Source organism: Felis catus, chromosome B4, assembly GCF_018350175.1.
Source record: "Felis catus isolate Fca126 chromosome B4, F.catus_Fca126_mat1.0, whole genome shotgun sequence".
Lineage (NCBI taxonomy): Eukaryota > Metazoa > Chordata > Mammalia > Carnivora > Felidae > Felis > Felis catus.
The window spans coordinates 24,738,934-24,757,753 of NC_058374.1; the positions used below are offsets into that span (position 1 = coordinate 24,738,934).

Genomic DNA, 18,820 nt, shown 5'->3' on the forward strand with positions numbered 1-18,820 from the left:
GGTATGAGGGGTGGGCTTCCATCCCTTGAGCCGGGCAGGGGCCCCTTCCTCTCTTGAAAGATGAGAGCTTGACAAAGACACTTACTTGGTCCCCACCACCCAGACGAGACTCCTTCTGTTGGCAAAGACACTTCCATTTGGCAAAAAAGAAAGAAAGAAAGAATAGGAATTATTGGCATACTTTCAAATTGTTTTAACATGAGTAGATTTTTCATTTCCTTGATTGGTGGGAATCAAAAATGATGAACATAAATATCAGCTAGGTAGTTGAGGAAAGCCTGAGCTCTAAATATTGTTCAGTATCATCCTTCTTGTCCCCTTTTCCTGCGGTGTTTCTATTAAGATGATGATCATTAGCTATATTTACACAAAAATGTTCCTCTCATGGTTCATCAGTTCCTGCTGCTCCTTTTCCGTCTGAAGCCTCCTCGCCAGCATGGGGCAGCGGTTGGTTATAAGAGAAATAACTTGGAGGACATCAGGTGTGAATTAAACAACAGCAACAACTGAAGCCTGAAATAGGCAGAGGATCCAGTTTCTAACGTGCTGAAATAAAGGCACCAGAGGAGGGAATAAAAAAGGAAAAAAGAACAATCTCAGCAGCCACATAATTTATGGATACATATTCCTTTAATTTCTCACGCAAAACCTCAAGTATCTAGACACGTAAATGGCAAAAACGTCCGTTTGCTTTTCAACTTAAAGCTGCACATTTTGCAAAATGAGATGATAATAATTATAAAAGTCATAAGATCGGTCCTACAATCCAGATGAGAGGTGAGGGTAAGCACCCTCCCACATCCCCATCTCTCTAGTGATGCCAGCCAGGGAAGGAGAAGTCTTCCTGTCCTAATAAGAACTGTGAAAGAGTTGGCGATGACTCGATCTTGAATCCCCTCAGGAATGAGAAAACAAGACTGAGGAGGAGCTAACGTTAATCAGTAAATCCTCTGTTATCAGATATACCTGGAGAATACCCATAGTAAGGTAAACCCGTATTTTTCTCCTTAGCAATACAAACCACAGGAAAAATACTAACCTAAATATAAATATTGCTTAATCTGTTAATGACTGGTGGAGCTAAATGCACTGATGACAGCGTCAGATTAAGTCCAAGATAATTGATAAGAGCAAATGTATGCAAAAAAAAAAAAAAAAAAAAAAAAGAATGAGCCTCTTGATATGAATGCTAGGAGGCATTCTAGACAGATACCTAAGCCTGTGATAAGCAAAGGCCCCCACCTGCCCTCAACTCTTTTCTTACTGAGTAGACCTTTCATTTTGTCTGCATTTAATTAGAGAATGCTAAGACTTGATGATTATTTTCTGGATGTCACAGATTTCCATCGTGGTTAAAACTCAGTGTAGATTGGGGTGCCTGGGTGATTCTGTCAGTTTAGCAGCTGACTCTTGGTTTCAGCTCAGGTCATGATCTCACAGTTTATGAGATTGAGCCCTGCATCGGGCTCTGCGCTGACAGTGCAGAGCCTGCTTGGGATTCTCTCTCTCTCTCTCTCTCTCTCTCTCACTCTCTCCCTCTCTCTCTGCCCCTCTGCGCTGGCTTGCAAGAGCACTCTCTCTGTAAAGAAATAAACTTAAAAAACTGTTTTAAAAACTCAGATAGATAGATATAGAGAGGAAGGAAGGAAGATAGGTGAACACACCTTGATTTGAGGCCTGCAAGGATGGTGTAATATATAACTACCTAGTTTTCACAGTAAATCTGTTTGTATATAGTTATGCAAATTATGCAAATTAGCAGGTTTCCCTATAGTTTTCTGTGATTGGCCTCCCTCATTGAAAATGTAGATAACAAAGGGACTGACAAATGGCTGAGAAAAAAAAAAAATACCAGGAGAAAACTATTAAAGGGAAATTGATGCCTGGCACACTCTTTGCTGAGTGACTGAATGAATGTTCATTTTCTCTTAAAATATTAACTTATTTTAATACATTAGATAATGAGCATCTGTTTTTGTGCCTGATCCTGGATGGGATGAAGGGGACACAATTTTCCAGATGATATAAGATGAATGCACAGATAAGCATCACATAAGACAGAATATAACTGGTTGTAAAAGAAACCTAGATGCACCTCCCTAAAAGTTTGAGGATGGGGAGCCCATCCCGAGTTTGAGGGCCAAGAATGATGTTTTAAGAGGTCACCTCAAGGGGCACCTGGGTGGCTCAGTTGGTTAAGTGTCCAACTCTTGATTTCTGCTCAGGTCATGATCTCACAGTTCATGAGTTTGAGCCCTGCGTGGGGCTCTACCCCTGTCTTATGGAGTTTTCTTGGGATTCTTGTTTTCTCTCCCTCTCTCTCTGCCCCTCCCCCTTTGCTCTCACTCTCTCTAGAACAAATAAATAAACTTAAAAAGAATTTTTTTTTAAAAAAGATGGGTCTAGAGCAGGACAGGTAGAATACATAGAATTTCAGCCAGTGGAGCTGGGAGGACACCATGGGATGCAGGTCTAGCAGGAGCTCTCCTGCATACTCTGATGCTAGGGGAGAGTCCAGGTTGATGGAAGGGTAATTAGGGAGCTACCATCCAGGTAAAAAGAGGGCCTAGGTAGGGGGGCAGCCATAGAAATGGAGATGGTAGCAAAGGATTCAATCATTATTGCAGACCCACATTTCTGGGGCCTGAGAGCATTAGATGAGGGTTTCAAGAAGCAGAGAAGACTCGTGAACAACACTGATGGTGTCAGGCCCTGGAGACAACAAAGCTGCAGCAGCTGAACGCTGGTAGACAGTGGCATCACTGAAGAAGTGGATATACGCGGTGTTCATCTTTCTAAAATACCAACTTGGGGGTCTAGGGTGGGACCCGAGAATTTACATTAATAACACAGTTGATCTGGTGCTGATACAGATGGTTCCTCAGAACATACTGTGTCAAAACACCGCCCCAGGGAGGAAAAGTTACACCTCCATTCATTCATCCACTCATTCAACCACTGTGCATGGAACCCCTAATGTATGCCAACCCTGCTGGTATGATGGAGACTGTAGTGAACAAAGGAAACACCAATCTGTGCCCTTGTGGAGTGTCCACTTCAGCCAGATAAGTCTACACCAATCCTAAGTGTGTAGGCAATGAGGGAGAAAATAAAACCACCTTTCTCCTGAAGCTCCCTCAGCATAACTCTGACACTGGGCTCTAGACTTTCACTTAGACGTGTCCCTCGGAGCCTTCAGCCTCCTTCATAGCAACCCAGGTCATGGTGATAAAGTTTTCCATGTGCCGTTGTCATCCTCAGAATAGGAACTGTGTGGCATGTGACAACTACTCAACATGTATTTGATGAATGAACGCATTTTTGAGAATCTTGTAAAAGCCTTCCAAACTATAGAAATAAAACATGGATCTTCTTCCCATAAATATCCAATATCAAGAGAGGCCAGGCTTCTAAGGGCAAACTAGAGTTCCCTGTGTCACTCCCCCTTGTACCTCTTTAGCTTTCAACTAAAGGATGATCAGTTTACTCCTTAATCATCTTAAGTGAAGTCCTAGACTAGCAAAAGCGAGAAGATTCCCATTCTAGTCTCTGATAATCCCACTGCCTTTGTGATACAATCAAACTCATGTTCAGAGTATTCATTTTACTTTTACCATGTCCCTATATGGGAGATCAGACAAGCACCATCATTCCAATGGGACCAGTAAGATTAGCCAAGGCCATGTGACTAGACAGGATGAGTCCTAGTGGTCCCGGCTATTATCTTGGATCAGATACATGCAAGTTTAAATCCAACTCTGGAGTGGTCCAAAGGATCCAGTTTGGAGACCAATTAACTTCCCTCCTCCTACCTAGGAGTACCCAAAGTGTACCTACCAAGTGTACCCAAACTGCCAAGTCAGTCCAAACCAACCCCGAATCCTTGGTACCACAGAGTCATATAGTGCACGGTGTAGGCTCTGGCCTGAATATTCAGCTTTGGGGCCCTTCCTTTGAGCCATCAGGAACCAGTCAGACTCCTTGGCCGATCAACCAGGGCAGCAATCTCCACAGAAATGATTTCTGAACCCATCAGATTTCTTTGATGCTTCAGACGTTCAAGTCACTGGCCATGCTGTATCCCCCTTTTAGCTGAGATGATGAGACTATAAATAAGAATGTGGGCCCATCTTATGTCCATTGCAGCTTCTTCCTCCAGTTTCCATGTTGGATTAGTCACTGGTTGGCCTGTTCTAAGTGCTCCTGGGATGAGCATTAGCTGTTTGTCTAAGCTTTCCATTAGTGCTCCATAAATGCTGAAAGGATTAGGAGGAAAGCCATTTTGAAAAGTAATTCCCTGAAGTGTCCTGAGGTCGGTAAACAGCACCAGTCCAAGGCTGTAGTGTTGTTTTTCACAAGTCCAGATCCTGGGCTTCCAGAGCCGGAAACTAAAAGACCTCTGTGATTATGTTCGCCTGTTACAAGCATGTAAATCATTTGTCCCCAAAGGAGAAATCTAATGAGCCTTGCAGACTGACAGGCTAACAAAGCATCTGTGTGCCCTTTAAGATTAATACATTCATTTGTTCAGCAAATATTCATTGAGTACCTACCCTATTTGTTCCATAATGGGGGTACATTGGTGAACAGAAGTGCAGTCTGGAAATGGTAAATTTTCATGATGGTCAGGAGCTAAACAGGCGTGCTGGGGGGGTCTCTGATGATGCTTCTTATCCGCAGGAAGAGAATAGCCCAGTCTCCTGTCATTAATGACTTCCATAATTACCCCTCAGAATGACAGAGGCAAATTTTCCCCTCAAGTAATCAAAATAATTGCTTAGAGAATGAGGGCTCCAAAAGAAAAGGAAACCACCGTGGAGAGCCGAGATGACATGAAAGGCAACAAAAACACCTGAGGGGAGAACATTAAAGGAGAAATAATCACCAGAAAAGCCTCTGGAAACAGTCTTGTGCAAGGAAAGTGTGGAGCAGAGCTGAGCTGGAAGTGGCAGAAAGACCTTCAGTCTCCAGTGAGATTTGTCCCACAAAGAGCTTACCTGCCTTTCTCAGCCCCCTGCCGATAACCTTTCTTCTTCTCTTACTCAGGGCACCACTGGGTTTGAAGCACATATTGATAAGTGCTTGGAGCTGGCAGAATATTTATACAATATCATAAAAAACCGAGAAGGATATGAAATGGTGTTTGATGGAAAGGTATGTATTCTGATCTCTATGATCTCAAAAAGTTTAGTCAATTCCAATTCTTTTTTTTTATGTTTTTAAATGTTTATTTATTTATATTTAAAGTTTCTATTTAGAGCGAGCATGAGCACAAGAGAAAGCAGGGGAGGGGCAGAGAGACAGAGAGAGAATCTGTCAGCGCAGAGCCCAATGCAGGGCTCCATCTCCTGAACCATGAGACTATGACTGAGCTGAAATTAAGAGTTGGACACTTGACTGATTGAGCCACCTAGGTGCCCCAACTCTAATTCTTATCATTGATTTTTTGTGTGTCAATCATGTACTGTCCAGGTAAGTGGGACCATTACAAAGGAGAAGCAGGGGTTCTGAGCTGGAGTAAAAAATCACACTCACAAAACAATAACTCTGTATATCGTGGTGAACGTCAAGCACTCTAAAAGTGGTTATGGATTTAAAAGTAGGAATTCTTGGGACGCCTGGGTGGCTCAGTTGGTTGAGCTTCCGACTTCGGCTCAGGTCATGATCTCACCGTCCGTGAGTTCGAGCCCCGCGTCGGAGTCTGTGCTGACAGCTCAGAGCCTGGAGCCTGCTTCGGATTCTGTGACTCCCTCTCTCTCTAACCCTCCCCCGCTCATGCTCTGTCTCTCTCTGTCTCAAAAATAAAATAAAACATTATATTTTTTTTTAAGTAGGAATTCTATTCAGAAGTTGCAGAATAGATTTGAAATGTCCTTGGAATTTTCTAAACTGGCACCATGGGCTGAATGTGAACCTTACTTTCCTCCTTGTAGCCTCAGCACACAAATGTCTGCTTCTGGTACGTGCCTCCAAGTTTGCGAGTCCTGGAAGACAATGAAGAGAGAATGAGCCGCCTCTCAAAGGTCAGTGATACAGGCTCCTCCGGTATGTACGTTGGTGTGTACACTGGGCCTTCCACGTGCATGGCATCTCTCTAACATGCACATGTCTCTAGGAGAAATCCAACCTCTTCCTTGGTGTGCAAGCCCACTCCCCTTCATGAGGGCTCCTACAGAACCAGGACTTTCAGAACTGGCATATCCAGACTTGTAACTACCCTATTTGCTTCTCTTTTCCTTTTTTTAAATTTTATTATTAGAACAAAAATTTTATGTTTATTTTTGAGAGACAGAGAAAATGCACGTGTGCACATGCAAGCAGACGAAGGGGAAAGAGAGAGTGGGACAGAGGATCCAAAGCGGGCTCTGCACTAACAGCAGAGAGTTCATTGCGGGGCTCGAATTCGTGAACTGCGAGATCATGACCTGAGCAGAAGTCAGACGTTTAACCTAATGAGCTACCCAGGTGCCCCCCCCAACAACCCCCCCCTTTTTTTTGCTTCTTTTTTCTGAGGGCAAGTTTATGAGATCTTAAAATAAGTAATCAGGTGTTAGCTTTACTGCCATTCATGATGCAACAAGAACCCTTGCCGAAGTTGGCTGACCCACCAAGTGAAACCTTCCGTGCTCAGTCATATGCACAGAAGAGATTTCAGGCACCAGAAATGGTTAGGAAACAGGGCTGCTACTGACCCTCTTGAGATGCCGAGGTCAAGGCTACCCTATGGAGCTTGCTGAACCCCAGAAGATAATAGGGCAGGGAACGATAATAATGGCCACTGTTTGAGTGCATATTGTGTCCCAGGCTCAACTTTGATCTAGCGTTAGGTCACCTAACTTTCATAAGTGTTAAAAATGACGGAAGAAGACAATTTAGGTGATATAGACAAACTTCATCTAACACTTCATGAAGTGGGCAACCTCCATTCCCAGGAGGCCAGAGAACTGCAAAATGGGGGGAAGGCAAGAAGCTTTTATAGGATAAAGAATAAGGAACAGGAAGAGAAAGAAAATGGGTGAGGAACAAGGAGCCCCAGGTTGGCTTGGCATCAGGGATTGGCTGACTGGACATTCCATGTTTCTGGTCAAGCAGAGCATTTATAGGGATGTGAAAGTTAAGTGTCCTTTTCCTGAAGTGACATCCTGGGCAGGAGCAGCTCCATTGTGGGGCCTAGAAACTTATTCCAACATAAGTAACCTAATGTGGGAAGCACTGTTGTCTCTCCCTTTTGCTGACAGGAACATGAAAGCATGGGGAGAAAAAATCACTTTTCCAAAATCACTGACTACAGAGCCAGAGGGCTTCAGCTTCAAGTTTTTCTGTGGCCAGTAAGATCCTTTATCTTTTCTCCTCTCCTGCTTCTAGCATTTACACATGGGTGAAATTTGGTTTACGATATACACCAGAGAGAGTCTTGAAGGCAGGTAAATGCAGGGCTCCATCCCAGTGCTGAGGAATAGGACACTAGGGATGATCGTGCGTATTTGGATGTCAGAGGGTGGGTTAGTTGGTTGGTTTTCCATTTACCACAAAGGAGGGGACTTTCTCCAGTCACTTCCAGGAGCAGGGAAGTCCCTCTCCCCCACCATGCAGGAGTCTGGGCTGCCTCACTGACTTTCAGAATTTCCAGTATTTTCTTCTGTGTCAAACAGTGGGATGGTGTGTGGGTTTTTTAAAGTTTATTTTTGTTTATTTTGAGAGAGTGTGTGTGTGCGCAAAAAGGCAGAGGCAGAGAGAGAGAGGGAAAGAGAGAATCCCAAGCAGGCTCCACACTATCACTGCAGAGCCCCACATAGGGCTCAATCCCACAAACTGTGAGATCATGACTTGAGCCGAAATCAAGAGTCAGATGCTTAACTGACTGAGCCACCCAAGTGCCCCTTGTGTGGATTAAAAACCTCCAGAAAAGCTTAGACATATGAACACCTGTCCATAGACAATCCAGGATCAAACCCTCATCAGGGAAACTTGCATATAATTGAGGTGTTTAAATCAAGCCTCCTAATTAGAGTAGTGGTTTGCTATCCCGGCCTCACATTAGAATCAGCCTGAAGTTTTATAAAAAACACTGGTAAATTCTTTACCCTAAGAATTTAATCCAGTTGGTTTGGGATGGGCTTAGGAATGGTTTTAAAAGTTCTCCAGGTGATCCCAATGTACAGCCCAGGATCAGAGCCACTGACCTAGAGGAATGCATGGAAGAAAGCTTCAAGAATGGGGGATCCATCAATGCATGTGTCTAGGAGGAGGGGTTATGGTCATGTTTGAAGTTTTAATAAAGTTGGCTCATTTGCTCATTCCAGGAGATCAAGTCCAAGAGGTGGGAGGGAGAGAGGGTGAGAGTCACATTGGAGGTGATAGGTGGGCAAAAAGGGGCCTGCAGTCATTTGAGAGGAAAGAATTCATATTTTTTCCTGAAGTTTTATGGTGTGGCTTCTCCGTAGTGTGTATCATTTCACCAATGACTAATTAATTTAAAAAATTAGTTATAAATTAGATGTTTCCATTCTTATTGGCTCTACCTCTTTAATGAACCCATTGACCAGAGACAGAAAATCCCTGGAGTAGTTTGGCCAATTTCATTCCTTGAATCAATGAATTATTTCTGGGCTGAGGGATGGGACAAAATGGGAATACAGAACAGAAAGAGATTTTTCCCATCAGTTTCTGAACAAAAATCAACTCTGAATCTCCCCCATTTAAATACAACTCTCTTCAAATGCCCCTCAGGTTTTAGCAAAAACACATAAACTGTGATGGGAATGGAGATTATTTCTTGGGGAGAGCCATTAGAATATTAGTAAACTATTTTTATACAGTTTGTAGTTCAAATTTGAAAGTCTCTGGGGATTGCAAAATGAATCCTCTTAAATTTTTCCTCTCCTGTGATTCCATTTTATTTACTAGAATATAGAGAATTTAGCAATTCAGAATTGGAAGTCACAATAGAACCACATAAAATATCAAGGTTAACTTTTGTTTACTTATGTCAATAATTTTTCAGAGTTTCCTCTTAATTATAAAGCCCTTAATGTATAAATGTATAATGTCCAGGGATTAGTAAATCTTCACACACACACACACACACACACACGCAATATCAGAAGGAAAACAGCTGAGGTAAAATAAAATGAATCATCTGCTCTGTCCAATATATTATCAATAGCCACATTTGGCATTTAAATTTAAATCAATCAAAATTAAATTCAACCAGAAATTAACTTCTTTAGTTACACTGGCCACATTTCAAGTGGTCAACTTGTGACCAGTGGCTGTTGTATCAGAGTGGAGATATAACACATCTCTATCGTTACCTAAGTTCTCATGGTCAGTGCTGATATAGACCCAAAATGGGAGGAAATGTGGAGTCTTCTGTGCTGTTGTATGGCAAATGAGAATTAAGTCAAATTATGGGCCCTCCAATAAAGAATTATTCTTTACGCCCTCTTGTCTGGTACAAGGCTTAGCATACAATAGGCACTCAAAAATGTTTGCTTAGCTAACATGCCATTTGCATATTCCAGAACAGGGATGGGAAACACTTAGGAAACCTACTAGTGGATCCTAGGCCTTTCTCCACAGCTCACACTGATGTGGGGGGCAGATATCTAGGCAACAGGTGGTCATTACCAAACAAGACAGCCTAAGCTTCTTGAAGGAGGCTGAGAATCTGGTTCGTGCATTCCTGCTGTCAGGACTGTGAGTGTGCAGGTGGCCCATCATCATTGAGGCACAGTGGACACAGAGGGCCTGGGGCACCACACAGCCACATACAACTGCCTTAGACACAGGCAGGACCAGCAGAAGAGCCCATGAGGGTATTCTTCAGACACGAATCCTGGTTCTTCATCATCATCTTCATCTTGTATTTTATTCCATTGTATTTTATCATTATCTGCATATCTGATCCCTGTTTCTACCAGTCCTATACTGACAGATGGGACTTCCAAAAGGTCAACAGTGGATTTAAAAGTACATTGGCAAGGATGGGGTGCCTGGGTGGCTTAGTTGGTTAAGCATCCTACTTCGGCTCAGGTCACGATATCACAGTTAGTGAGTATTCATGAACCCCCGCGTTGGTCTCTGTGTTGACAGCTTGGAGCCTGAAGCCTGATTCGGATTCTGTCTGTCTTTCTTTCTCTCTCTGCCCCTCCCCAGCTCATGCGTGCGCACGTGTGCACGCTTGCTCGCTCTCTCTCAAAAATAAATAAACTTCTAAAAATAAAAAATAAAAGAACATTGGCAAAGAAGTAGTTGGCTTTATATGTAAGGTGATATTCTTCCATAGTCTATATTATTGAACGTAATGAGGAATTTATTGAAATTTTAATGTGTTGGGATTCCTATTTATGGTTATTCTGCTTTTTCATTTTTCAAAATTTCACTCATGTTCCCAAGATTTAGCAACAAAAAGGTTTTGTAATACATACTGAAAAAAATACATTTCTATGATGTTGTGTTGCTTTAACCTGAGTTCTCTTTGGAGACACGAATGTGTATTCAAATTATGGGATAGTTCCCTGGTTATTATCTTCTAAAGGACTGAAAAAGCTAAGGACACAAGGGAGAAAATGATACCCTAAAACTCTTAAGAGCTCCTACTGAGTATGTCTTTAATGAATTCTTCAACATGCAGCCTCTCTTTCCTGACTCTTTATTCAACAAAACCAAGAATGAGACCAAAAGAAAAAGTCTAGAAATAAGAGTGCTGTATGTTCATCAATAGAGTCAGAATATTATTTTCCTTCTGAATTTGCAATTATTGATTATGCAATGAAGTAAATGTTCCATTTTCCTGTAAATTTTATTCATCCACATTTTCTGGAAGCAATCCAAAGTCATATGTATTTACACAGCTGTGACTTCTGCCAACCCAGCTAGCTTCAGGAACTGGGGGGATTCAGTCTGACATAACGCCAAAACCTGTTTGGGATGATGACTGTTGCCTTTTAAATTTTTGACCTTTGATTTGATTTGATTTATCTGAAAAATAGGAGGTGATTGTCTTTAATAATTAATACCATTTATGCTTGGATTGCCCATTAAAATGAAATCAGAGTTTAATTCACTGAGTACAGCATGATCATTGTTTTATCAGTTCTAAAGAGGAAGCATGATTTATTACATGAATAAAAACTAAGGAATACTTACATGAATTTTCCTGAAATTCCTGCAGACACATGGATTTGGAATTCCTTTTCTAACTTGGGGTTTCTCTTCCCCAGGAACACATTGATTTGCCATTCTCCTAGCACAAAGTGATAAATTTCACGTCCTTATGCTAGAATATTCTAGTAGATCCACTTTCAGAATTTAATCCCAGACTTGAGATAATTTATATTCTTTGTCATATTTATTCACTGGGATGAGCCTTATGCTCTGTGTACATTCTTTATCCTTTAGGGGAAAGAAGGGCCAACCCAGGAAAAGCATTCCTCTTTATATTACCTTCCTATGTAATAAAGAGGCCAAAAAAAACTTAACCTAGACTCAGAAAATCACAGTGCAGAACTGGCATGCACATTCGTTTTTAGGTGAGGAGATTAGGTTCTGGATATAAGGTGAAGGTGAAGTGAAGGTTAAGGTGAACTCTGTCCTTGGTTTTCTCTTTGGTAACTAACAAATAATTGGGCCTGATGGGAAAAATGTTGATTTTGCACATTGAATACTTTGTGGGTTTTTTTGTTTATACTTATTTAGTTTACTTTTTGAACTTCAACTCCTATAGTTAACATCCAGTTATGTTAGTTTCAGGTGTACAATATAGTGACTCTGTACTTCCATACATCACCCAGTGCTCATCATCGTAACAAGTGCACTCCTTAATCCCCATCCCCTGCTTTACCCCTCCCCCCCCCACCTCCCTCTGGGAACCATCAGTTTGTTCTCTATAGTTAAGAGTCCATTTCTTGGTTTGCCTCTCTCCTTTTTTCCTTTGCTCATTTGTTTTTTAAATTCCACACATGGGTGAAATCATGTGGTATTTGTCTTTCTCTGACTGACTTATTTTGCTTAGCATTATCTCCCTAGCTCCATCCATGTCGTTGCAAATGGCAAGATTTCATTCTTTTTTATGGCTGAATAATATTCCATTGTACACATATACCACATCTTCTTTATCCATTCATCAATCGAAGGACATGGGCTGTTTCCATAATTTGTCTATTGTAAATAATGCTACTATAAACATAGGGGTGTATGTATCTCTTTGAATTAGTGTTTTTATATTTTGGGGGTAAATACTCAGTAGTGCGACTTCTGGATCATAGGGTGGTTCTATTTTTAACCTTTTGAAGAACTTCTATACTGTTTTCCACAATGGCTACACTAGTTTGCATTCCCACCAACAGTGTTAAGAAAGTTCCTTTTTTTCCACATCCTCACCAACACTTGTTGTTTCTTGTGTTTTTTTGTTTTTGTTTCTGTTTTTGTTTTAGCCACTCTGGCAAGTGTGAGGTGACAGCTCATTGTAGTTTTAATTTGCATTTCCCTGGGGCGCCTGGGTGGCGCAGTCGGTTAAGCGTCCGACTTCAGCCAGGTCACGATCTCGAGGTCCGTGAGTTCGAGCCCTGCGTCGGGCTCTGGGCTGATGGCTCAGAGCCTGGAGCCTGTTTCCGATTCTGTGTCTCCCTCTCTCTCTGCCCCTCCCCCGTTCATGCTCTGTCTCTCTCTGTCCCAAAAATAAATAAACGTTGAAAAAAAAAAATTAAAAAAAAAAAATTTGCATTTCCCTGATGATGAGTGATGTTGAGCATCTTTTCATGAGTCTGTTGGCTATCTGAATGTCTTCTTTGGAGAAATGTCTGTTCATGTCTTCTGCCCATTTTTAATTGGATTATTTGTTTTTTGGGTATCGAGTTTTATAAGTTCTTTATTTTTTTTGGATACTAACACTTTATCAGATATGTCATTTGCACATTGAGTACTTTGAAGATGAAACCTCATTGTAAACCAATGATTATTTAAGTGTTGATGTTCAAAAGTCACATGTTCAAAATGGCATTCCACTGGAATCAAACTATTCTTCATTTAAGATGAATCCAACTGTGCTGTAAGGCATGGTCCCCATTTTGAACTGAGTTTCTTACTATATATATCTAAATAAATCAAAAGCTCCCTGACATGTGCCATTCCTGGTTCCATATTTGCAGCAATGAACTTAAATGATCAGATATTATTTTTATAAACTCCAATGGTGAAATACGTGAATAGATCATGCACACGGTTAGACATAATTTAAATGCATTCCTCTTCCTAGATAGCTGTCCCTGTTATTCTATTCTGTATAATCAATGAGGACTTGGGAAGCCCTCAATGTGTACACAGTACTGTGCTGGTAAACAAAAGAAGTAAAAGACACTGTGCCCTCCAGAGCTTACAGTTTTGAAATTACAGAGATGAAATGTATTTTCTCATAAACAAGAGGACAATAGGAAATATTCTGTAGACAGAATGTATGGGTAAGGATCATGTATTTAAAATTTGAAAGAGAAAAGATGCTACTGGACTAGAGGAGTCAGGAAAGGCTTCATAGTGATTGTAGGTCTATGGTAGAGCCTTGGGGTGTGTGCAGGATGTGACCTGGAAGAGAAAAGGGACTCTCAGCCAAGACAAGTGTGACACGGTAAGACTGAGGACAAGTGTGAAAGGAGACAAGTGTGTGTGGCACATTCAAGGGATATTGACTATAGGTTTTGTCAGAGTTGAAGATTCATTTTGGTGAGCACTGGAAGATGAGTCTTCAGAGCTGCGGTACAAAACATCTTTATGCTGAGCTAGAGTTTGAACTTCATCTCATACACAGTAGTCAGAGAACTCTGTAATCATCAATCTGGCATACAAGTGGTAAGATCTTGTCTGTGATCCACTTCTGTAATGTTACGTCTTTGTGGGTTCTGCTGATTTTCATCATGATTATGGACTATATTTCAAAATATAAACTGAGAAAATGCAAAAGGAGAATGAAAAGAAATGGGAAAGCTTTGGGGTATCAAGAAATAAGTGTTTTAGGGCCTCAAAAGTCTGCTTCTTTTCAGACATCACTTGATATTGAGGCTTACCTCTCCATAACCATTCTCTGAACTATGTTTTGTTTCCAGTGTTTTTACACATACTGAGGGAAAAAGAGCCTTCCACCAAATGTCATATTGCTAAACTATTTAGCCTCGGAAACAACACCCAATTGTTCCTATGCTCCCAAAATAGTAACTAGGAAGTTGTTAAATAACAAAAGCTCAACTGAGTAAATTTTAAAGATCTAATTGGCTTTATGAATCAGTTCATAAATCAGGCAGCATCCCCTCTGGCAAGTAGAAAGGGGGAGATTTTTAAAAGCAGGACAAAGAAGTCACAAACAGAAAAAAGAATTACTTTGGGTGAGGTCACCTTCCCTTGGGGAAAAAGCTCTTATTAGGTGAATTACCTCATCTTTCTTCCGGGGATGGTGAGGCCCCATGTGACAGAGTACGTTATTGGTGCTGATCAGAAAACTCCTGACTGACCAGCTATATTTCTGACCAGACTATATTTCTGGGGAAAGTTGAAAGTGCAAGTAGGTTAGGTACGAAGCCTGGGGTTTGGTTAAATGGCCCAGCATAAGTGACTCTATTTTGGGCCTGCGGTCTCAGGCCTTGAGTCACCTGACGTGGAAAGCACCTGAGAGCCTATCATTTATTATTCATCTTATCACCTTCAAGATTTTGGATGTATGAAACTGTTCTAATCCCCTGTTTCCCCCCAAAACTTGGAGACAATTCCCTTAAGGAAAACAAATATGAGTTTATTTAGTTAAAAACTAAACGTGCTACTTGATACTGGGTTCTTTGGCTAAAGGAAGAGTCCCCAGGAGTCACTATGTTGATCTGGTCTCTCCCACAGGTGGCCCCAGTGATTAAAGCCAGAATGATGGAGTATGGGACCACAATGGTCAGCTATCAGCCCTTGGGAGACAAGGTCAATTTCTTCCGCATGGTCATCTCAAATCCCGCAGCAACTCACCAAGACATTGACTTCCTGATTGAAGAAATAGAACGCCTTGGACAAGATTTATAATTAGCTCACTGAGCTGTTTCAATTCTCTAGGTAGACAATTAAGTTGTCACAAACTGTGTGAATGTATTTGTAGTTTGTTCCAAAGTAAATCTATTTCTCTATTGTGGTGTCAAAGTAGAGTACAGTTTAAAAATCAAAAAACAAAAAACAAAAACAAAAAAAAACCACATTGCTCCTTTTAAAAATCCTTTCTTAAGTTTAGAATACCTCTCTAAAAATTAGCGACAAAAGGCTGTGTTCTAATCAATAATGAGAAGCTTAAAATTGTTTTAAATACTTCCCTTACTTTTAATATAGTGTGCAAATCAAACTTTATTTTCACTTCAGAGTAGTATGATTGAATAGTGCCAAATTGCCCCTGAATCATAAAAGGTTCTTTGGGGTGCAGTCAAAAGGAGAAAGTACATATAAAATGTATGTTGACAATAAAAACTCTTGCCTTTTTCATAGTATTAGAAAAAAAAATTTCTAATTTACCTATAGCGACATTTCAAATGTATTTAAATACATATAATTTTACAAAAGGAAAATATATATATTAAAAAGAAATCCTATTTTGTAACATATAGATTTTTATTTTATATGGGTTATACAAACTGCAGGGGCAGATATAAAAACTAAGCCAGATTTTTTTTTTCTCTTTCTTTTAATGGAGGCACAATAAACACTTAGTAAAGTTGTTTTGAAACCTAGGCCCACAAAATTCTTAAAAGGTATCTTGCCTTCTTTCTATTTAGGGTATGGCTTATCACATCCCTAAAGTTAGTATTACAAAATGAACACAAAAGAATATTGCAAGTTCTTTAAAATGACTGACCAGATCAACAATAAGATTCTCTTCCTAGTTAAGTCTTCCACCCAGTTGGCCCTGAGCAGAGCCGCTCAGGAAGCCTGACAAGCCAAGCTTCATCTTAGACTAAACTAGGGTAATTGTTTGTTCTCTGCTTTCCAGTTCAGCTTGTTTTGAACAGAAGGTTGATGCCAGTTCTTGAGGCATCTTCCCAAACAATATTCTTTTAGTACGTCATTTGGATTAATTAGGTAAAATAAAAATAAAATCTAATCAGCCTGAGCAAAGAGGAATGAAGCGTGCTCCAGAAATGTGGTGAGCCCAGAAAACTGAACTCAGTCCTGAGACAGGAGATCTCTGCGTGAGAACAGTGATGTCATCCTGGGCACCATATTGCCACTGTCCGGGGAGGAGTCATTTACCTCCTGGGTAATTGCTTATTCCCATTCCCTCCCCCTCTCCTACCCACAAAAATTCTCTCCTGCTAGGCCTCATCACTGAAATCCAGAATACTTAATTTCTATTCCATGGATGGTTATTTTCCTCTCATAAAGTGAGCTCCTCACCTGAGATTTTGAGACAGCATCTTAAGACCTTCTTTGATCTGCCTCTCATCAAGATCCAAAGTGACCAGAGTATGCAGAAATAGTAAGATCTTTAGAATTCAAGATAATATTTTGAAAGCATTCTTCTTCCCCTATAAACCTGATGGAGAGACACGAGCTAACGAGCTCTCATAGATATTTGTGCGGCCACAGATTGTTGGATTCCAAGTACTAGAATGACAACTGCAGACTCATAGATGCAGACTGTAGATAGAAACTTAGAAACATTCATCCTTTCTATATGGACCAGATTAGTATTCAGTACACTCAGGTGTACAAGGGGAGAAAGAAAGAAATGCCCTATAATATATACCACAAGATCCAACCATCTGAAATCTGCATGAGCTTGCCCCTACATTCTTTCTCCCATATTATATACAAAAACATTGATACTTGAAATGAACATAGGTTTGGGTCTTTCTTGTCTAGGAAGCAAATAGGTTCCCTATGACGACTAGGAGAAAACTTTTATCTGTGCCCCAGAATTTCATGAAGGAATAAGCTTCCCCATCTAGGCTATGCATCCCCTTCCTTTCTAGATATCGGCTATTGAGACTAAGCACAGAACTGCCCACCTATTTTGAGCCTCAGGCCAAAAGGTCCTACCTCAGAGGCAGAGTCACTATCAAACCCATTGTCCTGCTTGGAGAAGATGGTGGAGTCCAGGGCCCTGCCCTAGACAGATCCCTCTTAACTCCAGGATGCTTATACCTTGTGGTACAGATTCCATGTCAGAAGCTGCTGTTTTTAACTTGATAGTATGACAGAATTTAAAAGGAGGAACATTTGTACCTGTGCATGAAATTTCAACAAAATAACTTCTACCCATAGATTGTTTCTCTCACCCCCTGCCCCTTCCAGATCCTTCCCTAAGTTGGCTGGGAGCCTTGCTCAATCCTATGCAGTAAAATCCCTGCCAACCATAACCCAGAAAAGGAGGTAAATAAAAGCCTAATAGGTCCCAGTAGTTTAATAAATATTCTTTAAAGTAGGTCTGTAATCTACTTGGGAGAGAAGGAATAAGGAAGGAAGGTTGTTTTGAACATTAGCTCAAATTCTCAGTGCCAAAGGCCTTTATAGGGGACCATCCTTTACAAATTTTAGAAAAGCCTGGTTTTAGCTTAATCAGAGTTGACATGGCCATTTTCATTTTATTCAGCAATATTGTGTTTATTATTTTTAAATACTTGAAAAAAAGTGGTATGTCTTTATCTGAGATGCATAAATGGTATTGACTTCATGTACTGTCACAAGGCTTGTGAGGAAAGGAAAGGAAATCAATTGTGTGTATAATCGTGTTGCCTTTGTTTATATTGATAGTACTGTCCCGTCACCTCAGATTGGGGTTGCGCACTTTAGATCTGAACTGTATGGTGTTGCAAATCAACATGTGTTGCTATAAAAGCTTGTACAATATATTATTGATATGTCATTTTCCGTGTGGTAGCTGTACTGATATGAGAACTACATTTGCATCCATTGCTGTGCTCTCACCCCCTCCCTCTCTCTGCTAAACTGTACACCCTCCACATCAGCTCTAATAGAGAACATGCCCTCGGCTAAGCTCCCCACTGAGAAATCTCCTTTGAGAACTATGTGACTTCACAAAAGGCAAGGTGAATGCTACTTCATCTCTGAAAATAGAAAAAAAACGATGTGGGTAGAGTGTCACAACCCTTCCAAATTGCAGGTATTGTCCCTGCCAGGGTTTTGGAGCAGGCTCTACCCCTCAGAATATGGACAAAGAATGCACGGGTGTAAATATAGCAGCAGGACAGGGAATCAAGGACCCTAACGGTGGGTATCATCTTGCACGTGCTTTCCTGTTTTCAAATGCTAAGTACAAACACTGTGTATTTATTAGTTACGTGTGCCAAAATACTGTTCCCAATTGGTGTTTCTGGAAGACATCGCCATCTTCCCAACATTACTCCATTACTCAAGACAGAAAAAAATAAAAAATATAAACATGTGGCAACCTGTTCTTCTTACCAAATATAAACCTGTGTATGATCTAAGTATTTTATCTGTGTTGTCTCTCTAAACCCAAATAAATGTGTAAATGTGGACACACCTCAGGCTTTGGTTGCTTATTTCTGGTTTTGCCTTTTTGTGGAGCTAATTTTTAATGAATTGCCTGAATAAGAGGCCCTTTCCTTGTCACGGAGCTCAGGATGTGGGTCTTTGTTGGGGAAAAAGCTCTGACTCCTACTGTTGCTTCTGAAGGATGTTGTTTTACTGCTTTGGCTTCAATCCTTCAATCAGATCCAATCTTTTTTTATTTTTTATTTTTAAATATTTTAATGTTTTTATTTATTTTTGAGACAGAGAGAGAGAGAGAGAGAGAGAGTATGAGCAGGGGAGGGACAGAGAG

The 18,820-nt window shown here is 40.7% G+C and overlaps 1 protein-coding gene and 1 long non-coding RNA gene across 2 annotated transcripts in view; one reads left to right on the plus strand and one right to left on the minus strand.

Annotated features, from left to right (window-relative positions):
• The window catches only part of GAD2 (glutamate decarboxylase 2), an 88,715-nt gene extending 70,196 nt beyond the window's left edge, over positions 1 to 18,519 (plus strand). Inside the window, exons 14-16 of the mRNA XM_003988173.6 lie at positions 5,047 to 5,154; positions 5,934 to 6,023; positions 14,878 to 18,519. Coding sequence (XP_003988222.1) covers positions 5,047 to 5,154; positions 5,934 to 6,023; positions 14,878 to 15,051 — 372 coding nt within the window. The 3' untranslated portion in view covers positions 15,052 to 18,519. The remainder of the gene's footprint in view (positions 1 to 5,046; positions 5,155 to 5,933; positions 6,024 to 14,877) is intronic.
• On the minus strand, positions 611 to 6,280 carry LOC123386474. The gene is made up of 2 exons (XR_006600365.1): positions 5,920 to 6,280; positions 611 to 4,852 (listed from the first exon to the last, which is right to left on the minus strand). It is a non-coding gene; the product is annotated as an uncharacterized LOC123386474 (long non-coding RNA).
• Positions 18,520 to 18,820: the final 301 nt, after the last annotated feature.